At 42.4% G+C, this 22,250-nt stretch overlaps 1 protein-coding gene across 1 annotated transcript in view; it reads left to right on the top strand.

Moving 5' to 3' along the window:
* Positions 1–22,250, top strand: part of Trub1 (TruB pseudouridine synthase family member 1) — a 60,902-nt gene that overhangs the window by 33,786 nt on the left and 4,866 nt on the right. The window contains exons 4-6 of the mRNA XM_028880974.2: positions 10,658–10,739; positions 20,462–20,534; positions 21,808–21,947. Coding sequence (XP_028736807.1) covers positions 10,658–10,739; positions 20,462–20,534; positions 21,808–21,947 — 295 coding nt within the window. The remainder of the gene's footprint in view (positions 1–10,657; positions 10,740–20,461; positions 20,535–21,807; positions 21,948–22,250) is intronic.

Below are 22,250 nucleotides of genomic sequence, written 5' to 3'. Positions count from 1 at the left end.
TGGGTTTGGGGGCAGGGCTTGAAGATTGCAGGGTCTGCCGGGGGTCTTGGAGAAGGGGAGCCTTTCCGGTGGGGGTAGAAGGGATCCTGCCAGATGGCCAGAACCTGGGGCCAAGTTGGGCAGGTCTTCCCCGGAATAGCTGGTGCCCAGGGATGGGATCTAGGCTGAGCCCAGGCACTCACCTCTTGTCCAGAAGGGAAGTCCGGGGCAGCATGGGAGCTGGGGGCTGGTCTCTAAGTCTCAGGAAGTGGCTGGGGTCTTGGGCAGATGGGCGGGGGGGGGGGCAGGTCTTCCCCGGAATGGCTGGTGCCCAGGGATGGGATCTAGACTCGAACTCTTGCCTCTTAATCAAGAAGTCTGTCCTGTTTGAATCTAATCTTTATCAATCTTGATGGTATCCATAGCTTTTCTTCTCCTGAGAAAACAAAGCAAAACCTCTTTCCAACATAACATATATCCTGGTTTGTGGTGATATCTTACTTGTGCTGAAATGTGATAATTCATTTGTATGTTAATAAATAAAGTTTGCCTGGAGATCAGAGGACATAGTCAGCTATAAACAGAAGTCAAGTGGTGGTAGCACATGCTCTTAATCTAATCACATGGCAGGCAGAGTCTCTGTGTGTTCAAGGATACAGCCAAGCATGGTGACACAGGCTTTTAATCTCAGTGCAAAACATAGAGACCTGGAGGTCTGTGTAGAAAGGCAATGAGAAAGTGAGGTGGCTGGGTTAAGAGCCAATGAGAGGCAGAACAGCAAGGCAATAGAGACACAAGTTAGACAGGAAGATGCTCTCTTGGGAAGCTATGGCAATGTGGTGCGCTAAAGTTAGTTGGAGGCTATTGCTCTGATCTCTCTGGCTTTTCGCCCCTGTATTTGGCTCTGTGTTTCTTATTTAATAAGACTGTTTAGAAATTTGTCTACACTGGTTTCCATTCTAAGGTCAACACGTCTTTAAAATATAAAGGATGATTTAATTCAGCAGTTTTTTCTATTATCCAATGTCTGTTCGCAGCCATTGTTCCTTTAAAAAATTTGAAGTCAATAAAGCACTGTGTAATTTATCTCTGGGGGGTCTTTATTACTGCTTTCTGTTTATTAAGCATATCTTGTAGAGTTTGATTAGATCTTTCTTTAACTGCTTGTCTTGTAGGATTGTGGGGTATTTATGATGTAATGCACAAAAAGCTGTTTCATTTTACTAGAGACATATGCTGGAGCATTGTCAATCTTAATTTGTACAGGTATCCCCATTATGGCCATGACTTCTAATAAAGGTTAATTACAGAATCAGCCTATTCAGAACTTAAAGCAGTTGCCCATTGAAATCCTGAGTATGCATGTATGGTATGATGCACATATTTTAATTTTCCAAACTCTGCAAAATGAAAGATGTCTATTTGAGAAATATCATTTTTTTGAGTACCTTTCGGGTTACTTCCTGCAGTTAATGGAGTTTGAATATACAAAGAACAAGTAGGACATTTCCTTATAATTTCTTTGGCTTTTTTCCACATGATAGAAAAAAATCTTTTTTCAAACCTTTGCTAATAACATGGTGTTTCTTATGAAATTCTGAGGCTTCTAGCACATTTCCTATAATTAGTTGCTCAATTTCATCATTACCTTGTGCTAGAGGGCCTGGTAGACCCATATAGGATCTGATATGTGGTATATACAAAAGATATTTCTATTTCTGATTACTTGTTGTAGTTGAATAAATAGCAATGTTAATTCTGAATCTTCTGGGATAAATTCAGCAATTTCAAAATGTAAAACAACTCTTTCTGCATATTGAGAGTCAGTAGCTATATTAAGAGGTTCTGAAAAATCTAATAATACCATAAGACTAGCATATAATTCTGATTTCTGAACTGAGGCTTTAAAGCACTTTACTAAAATTCCCTGACTTATAACTTGCCTTTCTTGATTTGTTTGCATCAATATAGAATGTAGGACCTCTAGAAATGGTGTTACCTTTATTATATGAGGGAGAATCCAATTAGTTCTTTTTTATAAATTGAAGTCTCTTGCTTTTGAGGCATTTGTTACTAATCTCTCCCAAGAAATTACTGCAAGCTTTTTGCCAATGTTCATTTTCTGCCCACAATTGTGTCTATTCCTGATAATTGACAAAATTTCAATTTTCCTTTCAGAGTCAATTCAGAAACTTTTTCTACATACAACTTTAATCTTTTATTATGTTTGTGTGGCAAAAATATCCATGCTAAGATATTATCTTCTCTCTGTATGAGAATTCCTGCGGGGGATTCTTGGAAGATAGTAAGACCAGGATACAATCAAGCTCTTGATCCAAGTGATCCACATGTGCATCCTGTAATTCTCCTCTACCAAAGCCAATTTTCTCTCAGCCTCAGCTGATAATTTTCTTGGACTATTTAAGTCCTTATTACCTTATAATGTTTGAAATAAATTACTTAGTTCTTGAGTTGTTAATCTAAGTGTGGGCTATAGCCAGTTAATATCTCCTATCAAATTTTGAAAATCATTTAGAGTTTATAATTGATCTCTCTTGATTAGTACTTTTCTGTGGCTGAAATTTTCTGTAAACATATCTATATCCTAAATAATTAATAGAATCTCCTCTTTGTGTTTTTTCAAGAGCAATTTGTAATCCCCAACAAGGCAAAATTCTCTTTACTTCATCATACCTTTACTTTTAAGGTATCTGATTCTGAGTCAACCAATAAGATATCATCCATATAATAGTAAATTATAGATTAAGAAGACTGTTTATGAATTAGTTCTAATGGCTGTTGTACAAAATATTGAAATAAGGTGGGGGGGACTGTTTAACATTCTTTGTGGAAGAATTTTCCAATGCTACCTTTTAACAGGCTGGGAATTATTATAAATATGCACTGTGAAGGCAAATTTTTCTCCATACTGTTCTTGTAAAAGGTATAGTAAAAAAAGCAGCCTATAAGTTTTTTCACTATAATAGACCATCCTTTAGGTAATAGAGAAGGCAAGGGACTTCCAGGCTGTGGAGAGCCCATTGGCTGAATCACCTTATTAATAGCTCTTATTACTAATAGCTCTTAGATCGGTTACCATTCTCCATTTCAGATTTCTTTTTAATAACAAACATAGGAGAACTCCAAGCACTGGTTGATTCTTCAGTATGCTGAGTATTTAACTGCTCCGGTATCACTTGTTCTAAGGCCTGTAATTTTTCCGATGTCAAAGGCCACTGTTCCACCCAGACAGTTTTGTCAGTTAATCATTTTAAAGGTAGAGCTGTTGGTACCTTTGAAAGATCAACAGCTGTTATGCCTTGCTTATGTACAACTTGAATAGTCAGTGACTGTCCTTGACAATACCTTTTAATGTTTTTCTCAGAAGCATACATTAATTTATAGTTTCTTTCTGAAGTTGTCAGAATGTTAACCTGTTTTTCATTGCTATAATAAATCAGCCATGTCCCCATAAATACATTGCTTTATTAGCCACATGATTTTAATTTTTCTGTCTGTCCTCTGGCCCTATACACTTTACCCGTCTGGAACTTTGTTTTATCTGAGATTAAGTTCCAATACCTGGAGGCTGAACATTTACCTCCTGAAGAGGCCAACCTGGATGCCAAGATTTTGGTGAAATGATTGTTACATCTGCATTTGTGTCTATCGAACCCTCGGTTTCAATGCCATTTATTTGTATTTTTAGTTTTAGACATTGATCATTTATGGAAATTTGCCAAATTACTTGTTTTATGGTCTCTCCTGAAAATTTTGTTTTATCTACTGATGCTGTTCTGTCATCTAGAGCACTATGGATTTTAACAACAGGTATTGAGTCTTTTAATTGTTCTGTAGAGGAGTTTCCACCATGGTGACAGGGAATGATTGAACCAAGTTTGACACAGCGGCCTGTGGGAGGTTCCCCATGGTGTTTCCAGATGGCAAAGAGGTCACTTTGCCTGTTCTTTGTTGATCTGCATTCATTAGTCCAGTGTTGGCCTTTGTCACACTTTCTGCATACTCCAGAAGGCAGAGGCCTTCTGTTTGAATTACCTCTAGAAAAAACATTGTTTCTAGGAATACCTTGCCTATAGTCCCTTTTCAGATGACCTAGTTTACCACAATTAAAACATCTGTCCTTTTGGTTTTCTTTAAGTTTTTAGAAATCACCTCTCCTATCCAAGTATCATCATAAGTATGAGATTCAATATGAGCTGTATTTTGGATCCATTCCTCTAAGGGTGCTGACCTTGTCTTTAAAAGCCTAATCACCCTTTTGCATCCTGAATTAGCATTCTCAAAAGCTATTTTTGAAAAGCTAATTATTTCAAAAAATTCAATTAATATTTGCCTAATGTCTGGATTGGATGTCATTCAATTTACAGCTAAAGTTAATCCTTGTTAAAAAAAAAAATCAGCAAAGGCTTCTTTTGGGCCTTGTATAATTTTAGTAAATTACTCAGTCCTCTTTCCTGATTCTTCAACACTCCCAAGCATTCAAAGTAGCTATATGGCATAGAATCAAGGTGTGATCATCAAACATAGACTGTCTTTGCAAATCACATAATGACCCTCACTGAAAGCTGGCCTTGGGGAATCTCATTACCTCTAGTCCTATTTCATTGTTCTATGACCCTAGCTTCCTCTCCACCATGTTTCCATTGTAACTGATGGCCAGCTTCTAATACTGCTGTAACTAAATCTTTCCAGTCTTGTGAAATAATTCTGTTCTGAGTTGCCCATCAATTTAACATCTGCTTCACAAAGGGTGAATGCATACCATATGAAACAACTGCTTCCTTAAATCTCTTCAAATCTAACATTTCTACAGGATTCCAATGAACTTCTGCATAGCCTTGGGTGTACCTACCATCTGGTGGTTGTTCTTGTATGGTAACTGGATAAATTAAGGTTGGTGTTCTAATAACCTTGGGCCTTTCCTCTTCAGTTTCATAATGCAATGGCATGTTAGGTTTTGCTCTAAATTCCTCTGTCTGTGTCTGAGTATTTTTCTTATTTTCATTAGTAGGTCTTTCTAAAGCTTGTATCGTATCAATAGTAAGTCCTTCTAAGACTTGTATCTTATCAATTTTTCTCATTTTCATTGGTGAGTCTTTCTAATGCTTGTATCTTATCAGTCATTATCATACTTGGCACAGTTATCAAACCACTTTTTAAAGGAGAAGATATTAATTACCAAACTGATAGTAATTACAGTCGATAATATGTGATGTCCTAGCTAAGTCATTTATCCCTCATTTAAGTTTTCCATTTTCAAATCATCCATAGGAGCACCACACAGGGTTCTAGCACCTGCACTGTGTTGTTTCCTCTCACAAAGGACTTCCCAGGTACTTGGTACTTTGTTGATGGTGTCCACAGGGGTCTGCTTTCTGGAGTCCTGGCAAGTGGCAGCTGCATGCTGTGAATGCTCTGTAAGAGCCCCAGATGGCAACTGCAAAAGAGCCAGCTGACATGATTCGTCCTTCCCTGTGGTTGTGCCATGTGTTGGATCACCAGATGTTGTCTTAATTTTGGCACAGTGGCTGTGCCTTAATCTGCTGCTATTTCAGCCACTGTTTCAACTCCGCAGTGACCAGCCTGCTTCTCTAGCAGCAGCCAGGCCATTCAGGCTTCAGCCTGGGGGGATTTCTCTTCCCACAGGTACTAGCTCTGTGGCTGCTGCTAACGGTAGCTTTAACTAAATCTCTATCATTCTATTTATAAATAAGACTCAAGATTCAAAGGCTGGGACAAAAACCTGCTGGCTCACAGAGACTGGGTGGTAATTAGCTAACTTTCTCCCTTGCTGGCATCTCTGAAAGACCCATGCTTCTGCTTCACCAAACCAGAAAAGGCTGCGCCACTCAAAACCCTCCCTGCTACTTCCTGTGTCTGTCTCTCCTGTATGCCCTCTGATGCTCTAGGGTTACTTTCTGTCAACCACTAATTGCTAACACAGCCTCCTGACCCAGGGTTATTTTTATTTAATTAACTCAAATGCAGACTCGGCGTTCCAGTGTGATCAATATCCTCCAACAAGTGTACTCCCGTGTCTTGTTTCTTCTTTTCCATATCTTTTTGGTGGTGAGCTGGAGCTTAGGTTTGTCTGCATGGGCTATTCCAAGTAGCATATTGATAACAAGTAGAACAGAAGGTTAATTCTCATTAGATGCCAGTTTAAGGTAAAGTGAATCCAGCTGTGATTTGGATAATCTATGTGCAAAGTGTGGCCAAAGGACTCCCAAGACTTCCAGTGGCTCTATTGAATCACAGCTGTGTTAATAATTTTGGTTTTTTTTTTCCACTTTGCAATCTCAGGATTTAAAAAAACAAAACAACAATCAAAAAAGAAACAAATAAAGAAGCCAGAATTTCTACCAGATGTGCAGTGTGATGGCTGTGATGGTGAATGGAATGTATATGTGTGTGTTTTAAATTTCCAATATAGGAAATATTGAAAGGTATGCTGTGTATTTTTAAATTTTGCCCACAGGACTAGAGAAATGGCTCAGTGGTTGAGAGTATTTGTTCCTCCTCTACAGGACTCAGGCTCAGTTACAAGCAGCCACACAATGGCGCACAGCCATCTGTAACTCTGGTTCTGGGGATCTGACACCTTCGGCTGATTTCTGCCAGCACTAGACAGTCATGTGGTGCATAGACACATGTCCATGTAAAAGGCATGCACATAAAATAAAAATAAATAAATCTTAATTTTTAAAAGATGATGCCAGGGAGTTTCAGCAAGTCCTAAGTACATGTTGAGGTTCTTAAATCAATATGTGGATATCATGTCCTCTAGAAAGAATCCAGCATGTTGTTGGACACAAGGAAGATCCAGGAGTGCTTTGAGAGTTGTCAACTATAGCCTAATGTCTAGTATTCCGGCAGAAATGTGAAGGATTGCACACACAAAAACTCCTCAAGCCTGTGGAGTTTTTTTAATTAATAAAAAACCCAGAGCCAGATTTTGGAGTGAAAACCGAGAGATTGAAGGAATAGGACAAGTCACAGCCAACCTCACCTTACCAACTCCTCAGCCTCCAAAGAGACCTACTTCCTGTATACCCATGCCTATTTGCCTTTCTGTTCTGTCATCTCTCTTCCTCTCTTTGTCAAGCTACATCACTTCCTGTCTGTCTGTACAGACCTCCAGACCTCTATGGTTAGTGCTGGGATTAAAAGCGTGTGCTACCACTACCTGACTTCTATGTTTACTATAGTGGCTGATTTTTTTCCTCTGATCCTCAGATAAGCTTTATTGGGTGCACAGATAAAATATCACCACAATCCGTCTAGCTATTTATTATTTGGGAAAGTGCAGATCAATTTATGAAACGTGGGAAACAGTGGGTATGTGCAGGAGATTGTGTGCCAGGCAGCACAGTGTGAGAGCCCAGGAGGATGAGCTGTCGAGTGGCCCTTGTTGGGGTTACCGCCAGGCTCCTCACCCTCAGCGGAGTCACCCTCAGTGTCTTCCCTTTTCACAAGGGACATCCTAGAGGTATAGATTCACTGTGACCTGTTTGTGTCTGGGAATTTCACACATGCTGAGAATAAGATCTGTCCTTTCATGGTTCTTAGGAAATATGGTAGAATCTGGATTTGAGACAGCCTTCCATTCTCTTTATGTGTATAATTTATGTTGATTACCTACTGTTGTCCATCTTTTGGAGGCAAGGGTTTGGAAGTTCTGAGGCAGGGGAGATTAACAGGGTGGCTTTGAAAAATGAAAGGGTTTGATACTTAGTGAAGAGAAGAAAATCAAGGTTGTGGACTGTTGTTTGTTTTTGCTCTTTTGAGGGTCCTGCCATCCAGCTCCCAAATAAATCACACAGGGAGGTTATTCTTATTTATAAATGTCCAGCCGTAGCTTGGCTTGTTTCTTGCCAGCTTTTCTAAACTTTAAATTATGCCATCTACCTTTTGCCTCTGTGCTTTTCTTGTTCTATTACTTCTGTAAATCTTACTCTGTGGCTTGCTAGGTACTTGGGTGACTGGCCCCTGGAGTCCACCTCCTTCTCTGGCTACTTTCTTCTTCCCAGATTTCTCCTTCTATTCATGCTCTCTGCCTGCCCACCCTGCCTATCCTTTCTTGCCTCACTATGGGCCGTTCAGCTCTTTATCAGACCATCGGATGTTTTACACAGGCACAGGTAACACAGTTTCACAGAGTTAAACAAATGTAACATAAACAAAAATAACACACTAAAATAATATTCTCCGATAGTGAACTTGGCTTGATCCAAGGTAAAGGACATCTAGAATCCAGAAACCAAAATGCAAGCATAAGACACCCAGTTCAAACATGTTATATAACAGACCACTGCAGCTAAGTTCAGAGTCACAGTATATAACACATCATCATCTTTTTCCTTTAAGTGCAGACAGTTGTGTCACCCCACCCCATGTGTGTGCTGCTCTGTATGCACGTGGAAGCCAGCGGTCTACCTTGGGTGCCTGTTCTCAGGAGCCATCCACCTTGGGTTTTGAGACAAAGTCTCTTATCAGGACCCAGGGCTTGCTGATTAGGTTAGCCTGGCTGGCCAACGAGCCCTCGAGATCCTCTGCCTTCTGAGCACTGCTTTCATAAGCACACACCACTGTGCTGGGCTTCTGCTGTGTGTGCTGGCCTCCCTGTGTAGCAAGCACTGAGCCACCTCCCTCGCCAGCTCTCGCGCTACCTGTGAGAACTCTCTGTGACTACACGAGTCACTGACCACTGCTGACTCTGAATCATTCTGTTTGTTATGTGATAGTGATTGCTATCCATTGCTTACCAGGGACAGAAATTGTTTTAAATTCTTTGCTTCTTCTCATGAGGCACTTACTATTTTTCCCCACTTTAACATGAACTGATTCTGAAGCAATTAAGATGTACTTAAGCACTTTACCATCTGGGATGGAGCTGTAATTGCCGCCCTGCCTGTTAGAGCTGGAGCCTCTGCTCTGCCGCTATCCTTCTGTGCCCTCCCTGTGGGACGCTGACTCAAGGTTGGCTGCTGTGACCTAGAGGAGAAAAGAGTGTCTCGGGTGCTGGGACTGAGTGTAGAGTTGTAAGGAACTCATTTTTGCCAGTCTTAATGAACTTCTAAAACAATGGTCCAAAGGCTTTGAAGAATTCCCCTGCACTGCATTTGTGCTAAGCAACATGAGCCATGTGATGTGAAGGCGGCTTCATCAAGGGCTTTTGCTGTCGTGTCTGCATATTTGTGGAAGTCACAATTTTTAACATTCTTTTCATTTTTTTAGTCCCTTTACTAATGCAAGTTTGTCATTAATAAATTTGCATTGCTACAAAATACTTTGAGGTTCTGCCCCCAGACAGGGTCTCACTAATGTAGCCCATCTGGAACTCACTATGTAGCCCTGGCTGGCCTTGAACTCACAGACATCTAATTGTCACTGCCTCCCAAGTGCTGAGATTAAAGAGTACAGTACCACACCTGGCCTGAGTGTCTCTTTAAAAGTCAGAGAAGTACAGATTATTTTCTCAGGAAATTAGAGTCCTTTCATCTTCTCACCACTTCATGTGAAACAAAACCCAAATTTGTCTGGAAGAGGAATAGGAAGAATGCATGGTGCAGGTAGACCAGAGACGTGGCCCCTGCCTAGAGAGACGTGGCCCCTGCCTAGAGAGACGTGGCCCCTGCCTAGAGAGACGTGGCCCAGGCCTAGAGAGAAGTGGCCCAGGCCTCAGCTGAGATGTCTTAATTCCATGAGAGCTAATGTCCTTTATGGATCGTGATCAATCTAAAACCACTTTCCCTTCACACGGCTCTAGTATCAGCTGTCTTCATTGAGAACACGCTGCTGCCCAATGGTGCCTCTGTTGTACTTGGTGTACTAGCCTAGTGTTAGCCAGAGGTGGCCAAGATTTAGCTTTCATTTAAATGTGTGATATATTTACTAAGACAGGTGTTAGTATTTATGGAATAGTACCAGATCATTTGACTTTAAATCATTTTCATTGCATGTCTTGTAAAATGACTGAGTCTTGTGATGCCATGTTATGGTTTATTGCATCATTCTTTCCACTAGTGGACACACAATGCGCCCACTCTGCAGACCGCTGGCTCCAGGGCCTCTGTAGCTACTAAAGTGCATGGGTCTTAGAATCCTACTCAGCCACAGCGTGATGTATGCGTGCAACCCAGGCCTTCCTCTCACACTTGGTTTGTAGCACACAGCACCTCCTACAGAGGAATGCGGTGTCAGCAGTTGTTACACTGGATTATTTAGGGAATAATGACAAGTCTGCACATACCATACACATCCTTTTTATTTTTAGAATATTTTTTATCTGTGGTTGATTGAATGTGTAGATGTGGAATTCATGATGCAGAGAACCAACTATGTTTGCAATTTCTTTAAAAACCAGTGTGCCCAGTATAAAAATAGTTTTGGAAGTTTGCAATAAGAGTATACATATAAGCCATAAAACCCTTTTAGTGGGTTCTGTTTTTCTCCCGTTGGCTGGTATGGGGAGTTTGTGTTTCTGGGCGTACAAATGCTTCCCACACAACAGAAACAAACCAACAGGGCAATTCCAGTGTGTTATTTTTGCCTTTACTTTGTTTCAGGTTGGTGGTGTTAGTAAAGTTCTCTTGTTAGCAGGCACAGCTAACGGTGCTGAATTACTCATGGCCGCCTCTCTCATTTCCTTCCCTAGAGGTATATTGCCATTGGAGAGCTGGGAAAAGCCACCGACACTCTAGATGCTACCGGGAAGGTAACAGATGAGAAGCCGTACGGTACGGAGCCCCTAACGCCGTTTTCCTCTGCAATTAAACAAAGTTTGTGTGATTGCAAAATGCAGAACTTAAGTAGCATGTGGTGGCATCCACTGGTAATCCCAGCACTTGGGAGATGGAGGCAGGAGGATTGCAAGTTCCAGACTAGCCTGGCTACACAGTGAGAATCTGTCCCCGAAAGAAAAGTCACAGCAGAATTACAAACAAATGTTGCTTGATATTTTCAGACCTGAGTACATCTCTCTAGCTTGAGCAAACTGGAAATTGCTCATCACATCACAGCTTACTTGCTGTAAGTTGTATAGAGACTTTATAGGTGCTTTCCGCATAAGTGTTCGCCATCTTCAGAATTATTTGTATTTAAGCTGGGATTTAGGCTGTTTCTCCTCATGAATGAGTAACAAAACAGTCATTATCATGTTGGATTTGACCTGGTCATGCCTCTAATTTTTTTCAAACTGACTTCCCAGCTGTTGAAATGAATGCGCCTGAGTTAGTCCTGCAGAAGTCATCATGTGCCTGTGTTTGGGAGTGAAAGGATCCAACAGGAGAGAAGCTAATTCTCTGAAGTAGTGGGGACTCCCCAGGGCCCGCCGTAATTTGTCTGCTATTCTTTTCCCTACTTTAAGAAAGGGAAGATAAATGAACTGGTCGCCTAGCAACTCGCACGCGCAGGAGCTATTTATAATGCAGCCTTGCGGTGCCTTCGGCAAGTTCACCTGCATTGTTATGTCACCGATTGTGATTATTCGTAGGCGTTCCGGTCTTCCCCGTGTGTGACATGAACTCTTCCTGATTTGACTGCAGACAGTGTAGTGTCTGCCTCCCTGGGCCGCTGTGTTGATTGCCCTTACTGCAAATTCCATATTAGGACAGTAGCAAGAACGACCTTTTCTTGTTCCTAATGGCTTCACTTGCCCTGCTAACGTCCCTGTGCCTTTGTATCTCACTCAGTTAATCAAGCAGTATAATGAAAATTAAGACCACTAATTTTTTTCACAGCCTAGATGTTGAGGTATCCATGAAATTATTATTGGAATTGGTGAATACTGGCACTTCAACTAAATACTCATATTTAGGTGAAGCCCAGCTATGACCTTCAGCTCGTGAGTTTTTAAGGAATAGGAGGCCTGAGACAAGAGGCGGGGCAGACTTTCCGAGTACGCCAGGGATGCTGGCGACAGTGACACACAAATAAGTCAACCTCCTCTGCCCTCGGCCCCGTTGGCCAAGCGTCCACAGGGCAGGGACGAGGGCGGTGTGGAGGGAGCGCAGCGGAGGAGGACTGACTTCTGCCCGTCCTAACCTGTGCTCTGAGCATCTCTAAAGGTCTTTGTCATCTCCCAGATGATGATCCCCCTTCATGTTTTTGCAACAGGTGACAGGGCACCACACAGACACCTCGGGATCACCAGCTTCTAGTAGTAGCTGAGGCAGAACGGGTGGTAACTGGGACCAGGTGCAGGTAGAGGCAGAGACAACTTTAGTTAGAAGGGACCAGTGAGTTTAAAGGGATGCAGCCTGGTGATTGATTTCCTGGATGGGGGTAGTAAGGAGGCCGTCAGTTGTGACCTGGGATTTGAGGTTACAGAACTAGTTAGAGGATGCTGCAGTTCCTGGAGTGGAGGACTGGGGATGCTTTCTTCCTGGCCGAAGCGTTTTGGAATCTTAACATTTTCTGCATTGTATTTGTTAATTTGTAACTTTGTTTATGCTGAAGAAAGCTCAGGGCTAGAGAGATGGCTGTGTGGGTGAAGTGAGCTGCTCAGATATGAGCGCCTGAGTTCCCATCCCTGGACCCATGTAGGGCTGTGCCATCTCCTGGAGGGAGATGGAGGCAGAGACAGGAGAATCTCCAGCTGCCACGGGCCGGCTAGTGTGGCATGTGCAGCAGCAAGCATGGTGACCGGTGTGGACCTGAAGTTGTCAGATCAGAGGATGACTTCAGCTGTCCACTCAGTTCTGTACTCATGAGTGTATTTCCTCAATTTATATCCTAATAAATTCCCTAATACTCCCTAGGCAGACTCCTGTGGATTTCTCTCAGCTATGACTTTCAGCTCGTGAGTTTTTAAGGTAGAGCATGAGACTCTTAATCTCAGAGTTGTGGGTTCATGCCCCACATTGGGCACCAGATAAAGTGAGAAATTCTCAGATCTGACCAGGAGAGAATCCACCTGGCAATTCGGTTACACTAGGAAACAAGGAGAAGGGACCTTGTGACCCCTCTCCCTTTCCTTTTAAAAGGTCGTGTACAACAGCAAGAAGCTTCGCCTCCTTCGGCCTATAGCCCAAGGTCATGGGTGGAGCAGATACCACTGCACAGGTTAGCTGATTGTGTGAGCCTTCCTGTGGTGTCCTTGACCCCTCTGGCTCCTACACTCCTTTTTCCTTCTCCCCCTCCTCTGAAAGATTCCCAAGCTCCACCTAATGTTTGGCTGTGGGTCTGCATCTGCCTCCATCAGTTGCTGGATGGCACCTCTCTGAGGACAGTTGGACCAGGCACCAATCTGGTCACAGGAGACCAGTTCAGGTACTATTCACTATTGCTAGGAGTCTAAGCTGGAGTCCTCCCCGTAGACTCCTGGGAGATTCCTCTGGGCCAGGCTTCCACCTGACCCCTAAATGCACCCCAACAGTCTCCCTCAGCACTCTTCCCCGCTGTTCCCCGAAACCTGATGCTCATGTTCCCATCCCCACCTGCCCTCAGTCCACTCATACAGACTCTTCTGTTTCCCCTTTCCAGGGAGATAAGGGTGTCCCCCCATAAACTCTCCTTGTTACCTAGTCTCTCTGGGTCTGTGGATTGTAGCATGGTTATCCTTATTTTACAGCTAATGCCCACTTATTAGTGAGTACATACTAGGTTTGTCTTTCTGGATCTGGGTTGCCTCACTCAGGATGATTTTTTTCTAGTTCCATCCATTTACCTTCAAATTTCCTTGTGTCCTTGTTTTTAACAGCTGAATAATACTCTGTTGTGTAAATGTACCACATTTTCTTTATCCATTTCTTTATTCCTTGCTGAGGGACATCTAGGTTGTTTCCAGGTTCTGGCTATTACAAATAAAGCTGCTATGAACATAGTTGAGCAAGTGTCCTTTGCCTTATAGAAACTTTTCAATTTCATGAGGTCCTATTTATTAATTGTCAATCTTAGTGCCTGTGCTGTTGGTGTTCTGTTCAGAAAGTTGTCTCCTGTGCCAATGCATTCGAGATTATTTCCCACTTTCTCTTCTCTCAGGTTCAGTGTACCTAAATTTATGTTGAGGTCTTTGATGCACTTGGACTTGAGTTTTGTGCAGGGTGATGAATATGGATCTGTTTGCATTGTTCTACATGCTGACATCCAGTTAGACCAACACCATTTATTGAAGATGCTTTCTTTTTTCCATTGTATAATTTTTACTTCTTTGTCGAAAATCAGGTGTCCATAGGTGACACACACAATGTTTTAAGCAAGAAATATTTTTCTATATTCTAGAAATTTTTATTGCTTTGCCTCTGACAGTACATGTCCAATCCATCATTTTTCCCTCCATGAATATCCAATTGGCCTGGTGCTTTCTCCATTATTCTGCATGTCACAAATCAAGCGCCTTAGCAGGCGTGGGTTTGTCTGGAATCTGCATCGTCAGCTCAGTAAGTTGGTCCATCCTTGTCTCAACACTAAAGGATCTGTTATCTTAGATTATATTATAGACCCCCCCCTTAAAAATAGTTATTTTATGAAAAGAATTCATCTTTTTCTTTATTTCCTTGCTGAAATTGGCTTGTTTTTAAATCATGAACATAAAGTGAATTTTGGGAGGGGTTGTGGGCTGTCTCGATCTTGTGCAGGTAACCATGGCTGCCCTGAGTTTATGAGTGGGATATTCATGTCTTGTCCAGAACATAACCTTAATGAAGTTTTTCCTCTGATTTTTTTCTCCATATTTTTTTCTCCATATTCAAATGTTAAATTAATTGCACAGTTCTGGAGTTGAGTTAACTTGGTCAGCATGTATTATATAATCATGGTAGACTTCATAGGTGAATATTTAGTTTGGGCTTCTGCATCTGTATCTGTGACTGGCATCTTCTTGTATTTGTTTTTTTTATCCCTGCCCCCAACTTCACCCTCTCAGGGTTCTGACTGGGCCAGAATTAGGTTGATGTAAGAAAGATGTTACTGTTTTTAAATGTGGCTTTATCTTGGTGGTGCTGGAGAGAGCCCAGGTCTCCACGGTGGCCCTGTCTCTGGGCTGTGCCTTTGGCCCGGTTTATCTCATCTCTTAATAGCCTTTCTCTTTTCTGGAATAATTTGTGTCCAGTTGAAATAACTTCTTCTTATAATATTTGGTAGTACTTACTGGTGACATCTCTGGGATGTTCTTTATAAGGACAGTTTCAAATTACGAATTTTTGAACTCTAGGCAGAAGCACATTTTGAGATGTTTGTCTTTTTCTCCTCTTCCCAGACCATAGTCCTTGCTCCTTGCTCTGTAAGGGCCAGAAACAGAGGTGAGTGAGGCCTGGGTGACTTGGCAACTGCCTTGGCAGCTGGACTGTCCAGCAGTGGCTCACTGTGGTAGAATATTACGCTAACTGTTGTTCTGTGTTTGCTCCGGATTCAGGTCGGTAGCAAGCACCGTGCTGTGTGCATGGAAGGACTGATGCATTGGGAGCAAGTAGTGGACTGCACAGCTTGTTCCTGTCTGTAGTGAGTGAGTGTGTGTGTGTGTGTGTGTGTGTGTGTGTGTGTGTGTGTGGTGCTGCGGATTGAACTCAGGACCCTTTTCCATGTTAGGCAGCTGCTTTGCCACTGAGCTACAACCCCAGCCTAGAGAATGACTTTTTAAAATGCAGTTCAGATGAATGCTTTCTCGTTGGTGGCTCATTATGTTACAGGACAAAGAATGGCGTATCCAGGTCCCTTACGCCTGTGCTGCACCTCTCTTCTTTGGGTTCATCACTGGGTGTCCCTCATGTGGAGAATATTATCTGCATCTTTAGATCTTGTGGTGGTAGCATTGTTAAGTCATGGGGCAGCTATCTGATGGGACTAAGACCAGGCTTTAGACACAGCAGTGTTTCACTGCATACCCATGTGCCACAGCTTGACTTTTATTATAAGATACCCTGCTCTGGAGGCTTTCTTTGTGGTTTTCCCAACAGTGCACAAATGATTGGCCTCGTGACTTTTAAATGCCCTTCACCCTGGAGATCTATTACGCTGAGCAAATTAGATTTCAGCAAGAACGTCTTGAGTGCCATCTTAATAGTGTGTGATCGCAGAAGAAAAACTGTCTTTGTCTTCAAAGCGCAGGATTTTGTTGGTGAGTTAGTAGCTCAGCATGCTGTTGAAAATGGCCAGAATGAACAGCATACACCCCACAGATGCCTGAGCTATAAAGTCAAAGGGAGATGATGCAACAGAAGTGTAATGAGATGGAGCATGTCTCAGTATTGTGTGTGTGTGTGTGTGTGTGTGTGTGTGTGTGTGTGTACATCTGTGTGTGTACATCCTTGTGATGGGTGTGTGTGGTGTGTGTGTGTGTGTGTGTTTGTGTACACATCCATGAAAGAAAGCCACTGAAGCAGGACAAAGGCGAGCATGTTCACAGGAAAGGAATGTCAGGGAAGAGCCGAGCCTAGAGGGAGTGGACAGCTGTCTTGTTTTGAACTACCTGGCTGAGTCAATGCACTGTAGCAGTTTTACCAACTATGGCATTCCCATCAGCAAGGCCAGCCTGGTGGTAGCATGGGCCACCAACATTTGGCAAGCTCGGAATAGCGTAACTAAGGTGCCACCTGTAATTCTTTAATGTCACAGCAGAGATCTGCAGTGGGCGGGGCTGCCATCTGTGATCTGTGGTGGGCGGGGCTGCCATCTGAGATCTGGTGGGCGGGGCTTCTGGCTGAGATCTGTGGTGGGCGGGGCTGCCATCTGAGATCTGTGGTGGGCGGGGCTTCTGGCTGAGATCTGTGGTGGGCGGGGCTGCCATCTGTGATCTGCAGTGGGCGTGGCTACCATCTGAGATCTGTGGTAGGCGGGGCTGCCATCTGCGATCTGCAGTGGACATTGGAAGCTGCTGAAGAAAATAAGGATTGTTGCTGTCCACTGGCTGAGCCTCGAAGATTCCAGTTTTGTTTGTATTTAGCTTACATGGTTACAATGAGGCTAAGACTGTCTTGCTGGGTGTACACAGTACTCCCTGATGTCCCTTAAGTTTTATCATGGTATTGGAACAATTCAGAGCACAATTTTTGTCTAATATTTTTCAAATAAAATCAAATGCACATTTACCAAAAAGTTTAAATTTGCTATGAAATAATAAAAACATTGACAGTAGTCTAAATGAGTTATAGAATATTTCCAAGGCATGGTTTGTTCTTGATCATCTGCAAGTATGAAAACCCAAATACTGAATTTGAGCTAGCATAATACTGCGTCCTTCTGTTGAATGCACCAAAAAGAGCCTGAAAACATGACTGGCATGTGAAAAGTTTTATATATAAGTCTGTAGTAGAAGTTTCTCGGTCCAGACCAGCTCCACGGTGGGACGGATCTCTCCCACCCAAACTCCTGCAGCCGGTTATAAAATAATCACTCAGAGGCTTATATTAATTACAAACCATACGGCCTATGGCTCAGGCTTCTTGCTAGGTAGCTCTTTCATCCTAAATTAACCCTTGTCTATTATCTATATGTTGCCACATGGCCATGGCGTTACTGGTCTACTGGCATCTTGTTCCTTCGGTGGCTGGACCATCTCAACTAGCAGCCTTGAAGCCTCTCTGGGTGCAGAACTCAGGGGAAACTGTGGCAGAAGTGTTCTGAAATGTTGGATCATCTGGGCCATCTGTTTCCATTGGTGTCTGCTCCCCTCATCCTAAAAATATATACATTTTTAAAGGTAATATATATCTCAGCATTAATACAAGTACAGACTGTACATTGTACACAAGTCAGCCAAAGACAATTTCTAGTTATGTGTTTGAGCAGGTAAAATATACATCACGTGTCTTGCATTTCTTTCAGGTTTATGTTTTTATGTCTGTAGTCAGGATTTCAGGGGATCTTCTTCAATCAAATCGGATCATGTTTAATTTTGAATGAATCATAGCCTCTCATTTCCTGTGGAGATAAAAGCATAACCTCTCCCCCAAAGTGGTATACCTTTTGACTTAAGTTTTGGAGTCAAGATATTTTTAAAACATGTGGGTTGGTTTAATCCAGCAGCTTTTATAATCAAATGTCTTATAGCAGTCAAAAATTTTAAAGACAACACAGTAATACACATAATCCAGACTTTATGTGCACAAGACAACACAGTAATACACATAATCCAGACGTTATGTGCACTATCCATCCTTATGTGGCTCATTGTTGAGCTTCTAAGACTCTTTGTTTGGAAGTTTGTCTTCTTGGCAAAAAAATGGCCTGCTGAGCAAAGAACTGCCCTTGCCTCAACTGCTGACAATAGGCACACTGTCCTTTCTGGATGAGCAGGACACAAGGAAAAGCAACTGCTGAACTTTGCCAAGACAGGGAAAGACAGTCTCTCAAAATTCCTGCTTCTGAAACTGGTCTGTCAGATAATATTCTAGGCCTGTAGCCAAAAATGAATGCCCCAATGGTGCTGAGAAACTTTAGGTAACTGTCCAGGCTGCCAGCTGTCTCTGTCTGTTCTCCCAATATTTTGGAAGTTGCTTGCTTGCACTTCCTGTTTTCTCAGGAATATTATTTTCCTTCTCAGTCTTTGATGGGGTTGGAGACTAGATAGTTACAGTTACAATCCTCTCATATCTTAGCTAGAACATATTAGGTACTAGAGTTAGTTATTCTTCCAGATAGGACAGCTATTGGAGTAATCTCAGTGGCTTGCCATTTTTCTACGATCTGGACATTTCTGGACATTTAGTGTGTGTTTTTTGTTTCCTGTTGTGTTGCTGGAGGGCTTCTCTCCAGGTTCCACCAAGCCCCGCAGTCCCACAACCCACGTATAAAATAATCACTCAGACACTTATATCACGTATAAACTGTATGGCCGTGGCAGGCTTCTTGCTAACTGTTCTTATATCTTAAATTAACCCATTTCTATAAATCTATACCTTGCCACATGGCTGGTGGCTTACCGGCGTCTTTACATGTTGCTTGTCCTGGCAGTGGCTGCAGTGTCTCTCCTCCTTCTCTGTTTCCCCAATTCTCTTCTCTCTTTGGCCTGCCTATACTTCCTGCCTGGTCACTGGCCATCAGTGTTTTATTTATATAGAGTGATATCCACAGCACTGTTGTTCTTGTTGGTTGTAGTTCCATTTTTGTTTATGTTAGTACCCTTTGTTTCTCCTGAACAATACTTGCTTGCTTGATAATTGTTTTGTTATATATTATTTTACTATGTTAAAGTTAAAACCTTCCTTTTTGATTAGACAGAAAAGGAGAAGTGCTATGGGATGTCTTTCTGTACACTGTGAATATATGTCACTCTCATTGGCTAATAAATAAAGCTGCATTGGCCTATGGCAGGGCAGAGTAGAGCCAGGCAGGAAATCCAAGAGACATGAGAGAGAAGAAAGGCGGGGTCAGGGAGACGCTGATGGCCGCCGCCAGGAGAAGCAAGATGTGAGAGGGCAGGTAATGCTCAAAGCCACGTGACAAAACAGATTAATAGGAAAGGGTGGAGTCAAGTTATAAAAGCTAGCTAGCAAGAAGCCTGAGCCGTAGGCCATGTAGTTTGTAATTAATATAAGCCTCTGTGTGTTTACTTGGGAATGAGCATCTGGGGGACCAGGTGGGACACAGGAAAACTTCCGTCTTCATAAGTCGGTACACATTTTCTAAAATCTGCGTTTAAAAATGCTCAGTAAGTGTGCCAAAGTCCTTGCTGTGTGTATTCCTTTTCTGTACTGGTTTGTTTTTGAGCTAACTGAGAGTGATCATTTACAAGTGGAGGAAGTCCTGGGGAGACAGATCAATAATAGCTCGGCTTGGAGACAGAGTTGAATGTGTGTGTATGAAATTTATTCCATAGCATAGGATAGTTTAAATTCTCTCAAGTGAAACTTAAGGTACAGCTGTGCCCACCGTCCTCTGTGCTGTAATAGATGCTCAGACATCGACTTAGAGAAACGGAGCACAGAAGTGTGGGTACTCACTGTCTGCCCCTGACCACTCAGTGTTGATTACTGTAGGGCCACGTCTGCAGCTAATTTCACATCTTCCTTGGATTTTCTAAAGGCGCCATCAGAATCTCCCAGTACATATATGACGCATCATTTTAAGTGAGGAATAACTGGGGTAGGGTGGGACTTGAACTTAGGGAAATTAAGTTTCCATGAAGAATAACGTAAAATTTTCTTTGCTTTTCATCTTATCAATATGCATTTTATTCTTTTCAACAAGGTGGCATTTGGCCTACAAGACATATGTTGCGATTTAATGATGTTTGATTTTTTTCTTTTAGTTATTTGTATAGGTGTTTTGCCTGTACATATGTCTGTACACTGCTGTGTACCTGGTGCCCTCTGAGGCCAGAAGAGGGCATCAGATCCACTGGGATTAGAATCATAGAGATGTGAGCCTCCATGTGGGTGCTAGGAGTTGAACTAACCACTGAGCCATCTCTCGAACCCCTGTAATTTGTATTTTATTGAAAACTCATAATAATGACTTTTCAGAGCTGTTGGGGCTGTTGCTTTTATGGCTATGTCATCTTTTCTTGGTTCATTTTTGGCAGATAAGATAACACACGAAGATATTGAAGGCGTTCTGCAGAAGTTTACTGGGAATATAATGCAAGTACCCCCACTGTAAGTTCAGCTTTTAAATTTGTTTAATTTTGTCGTCTATAGGTTAACATCAATAATTAGAATAAAGTGGGCTAAATCTGGACATTGTAAATAATCAAAAAGAGATGAGCAGATTCAGCCTGGATGCAAAGCTTTGATCCTGAGACAGAAGAGCATTCAGATCTGTGCTGGATGTTAGCACAGCCTGGCCTCTGTGCATCCCGTTTCACTGACTCTTCAAGTTCTGTCTGTAGATAACAGGGCAGTGACAGATCCAGGGATGCCACTCTCCCTAAAATTAAGTGACAGGACTGTGTTAAAGCAACTGACCTGTGATTCGGAGTCTCAGTGTGTGCTGCCTGCCTGCCCCAGGATCTGTCCAGCATATCCAACAGAGAAAAGCTACGTTTGTAAAGAATGTGGGTACAACTGCCTCACCACTTGTCTTGGCACACTAGGGTGTCTTTAATAAACACCGCAGACTCGGGAGCTGCTTCCCATGGTCCTGGAGGTTCCGTCCAGGCCGAGGCGCTGGCGGATGGCTTTGCTGGGGAAAGCTGCCTTCTTGTAGATGCTGCCTTGGTGTGGCGTCTGTCTGGGGCCACCGCCACCTCCTCGAGGGCTCTGGTTTATGACCTGGTCACCCTCCTAAAGGCCCCTCCTTGGTACTTAGAATTTCAGCAGGTGACTGGGAAGGGAGGCAGTCAGGCCCCAGTGCCACTTAGCCATATTTGTGTGCACATTGCTAGGATAGATCTAGGATATTTATATTTTATTTGTGTTTAGAAGTCTTGTTTTTGTTTTCTCTAAGAGCATTTTTCTCAAATACAAAACTTTGAAATTTTTAGGAACATCTGCATAAAATGTTTTAATCATTTGTTAGACTAAGTTAAACATATATGTTTATTATATGTGAACTTCTTTAGCATTTTCTGTGATTATTCATGGGTTTGTGGTGTCATGAGATTTCACAACACAAAGCTGAGCTCTGTTTCCTGTGTGAGACATTTTTCAGGGAGAAGCTGCTTCTGAGTTGGGGATTAGTGAAGGGAGCTGACAAGGTCATCTCCAGGAAAGCTAAAGGAGAGAATGGATGCTGCTCACTGTTTATATCTGTCTCAGAGATATGTAGGGACTTCATCCCAGGATAGTAGCAGACCAGGAGAAAAGACTGTTGAATTTTAGAAGGGACTTCGGTGTAAGGAGCTGCTCATCATCCTTCATCCCATGCCTCTGGGAATTATGCTCTCCACACCGTCAGCTCTCTCACTCCCACTCTCTCCTTGTCACAAAGCTATTCTGCACTGAAGAAGGATGGGCAAAGGCTTTCAACGTTAATGAAGAGAGGTGAAGCCGTCGAGGCCAGACCTGCCAGGCTGGTGACTGTGTACAGCATCTCCCTCCAGAGATTCCAGCCACCGCTTTTCACTTTAGGTATGATGGAGAGGTTTGAAATAATCTGCTTTGCTCATATCTTTATTTTGTGTTTGGCTAATTTGGTCTTGGAATTTCTTTGAATGTAAGAAAAGTTATGGTTTGATTTCTTGAGTTAAATGTAACTAACTCCGTAGAGGTTCAGAAATACCTAACTAGGCTGGTTTTCAGATGTTTTGCTATCATTTTACTATAAACTTGGGAGTTAAATACTTTAGATCTCTTCAGAGAAGTAGGTAGAGGATGTGTATTTTCAAGATTTTAGAGTTGGGGCCTAGAGAGATGGCTCAGCGGTTAAGAGCA

Source organism: Peromyscus leucopus, chromosome 1 (assembly GCF_004664715.2).
Source record: "Peromyscus leucopus breed LL Stock chromosome 1, UCI_PerLeu_2.1, whole genome shotgun sequence".
In the NCBI taxonomy this organism is placed as follows: Eukaryota; Metazoa; Chordata; class Mammalia; order Rodentia; family Cricetidae; genus Peromyscus; species Peromyscus leucopus.
Note: the sequence above shows the minus strand (reverse complement) of the source record. Positions and strands in the feature narration are given on the sequence as shown.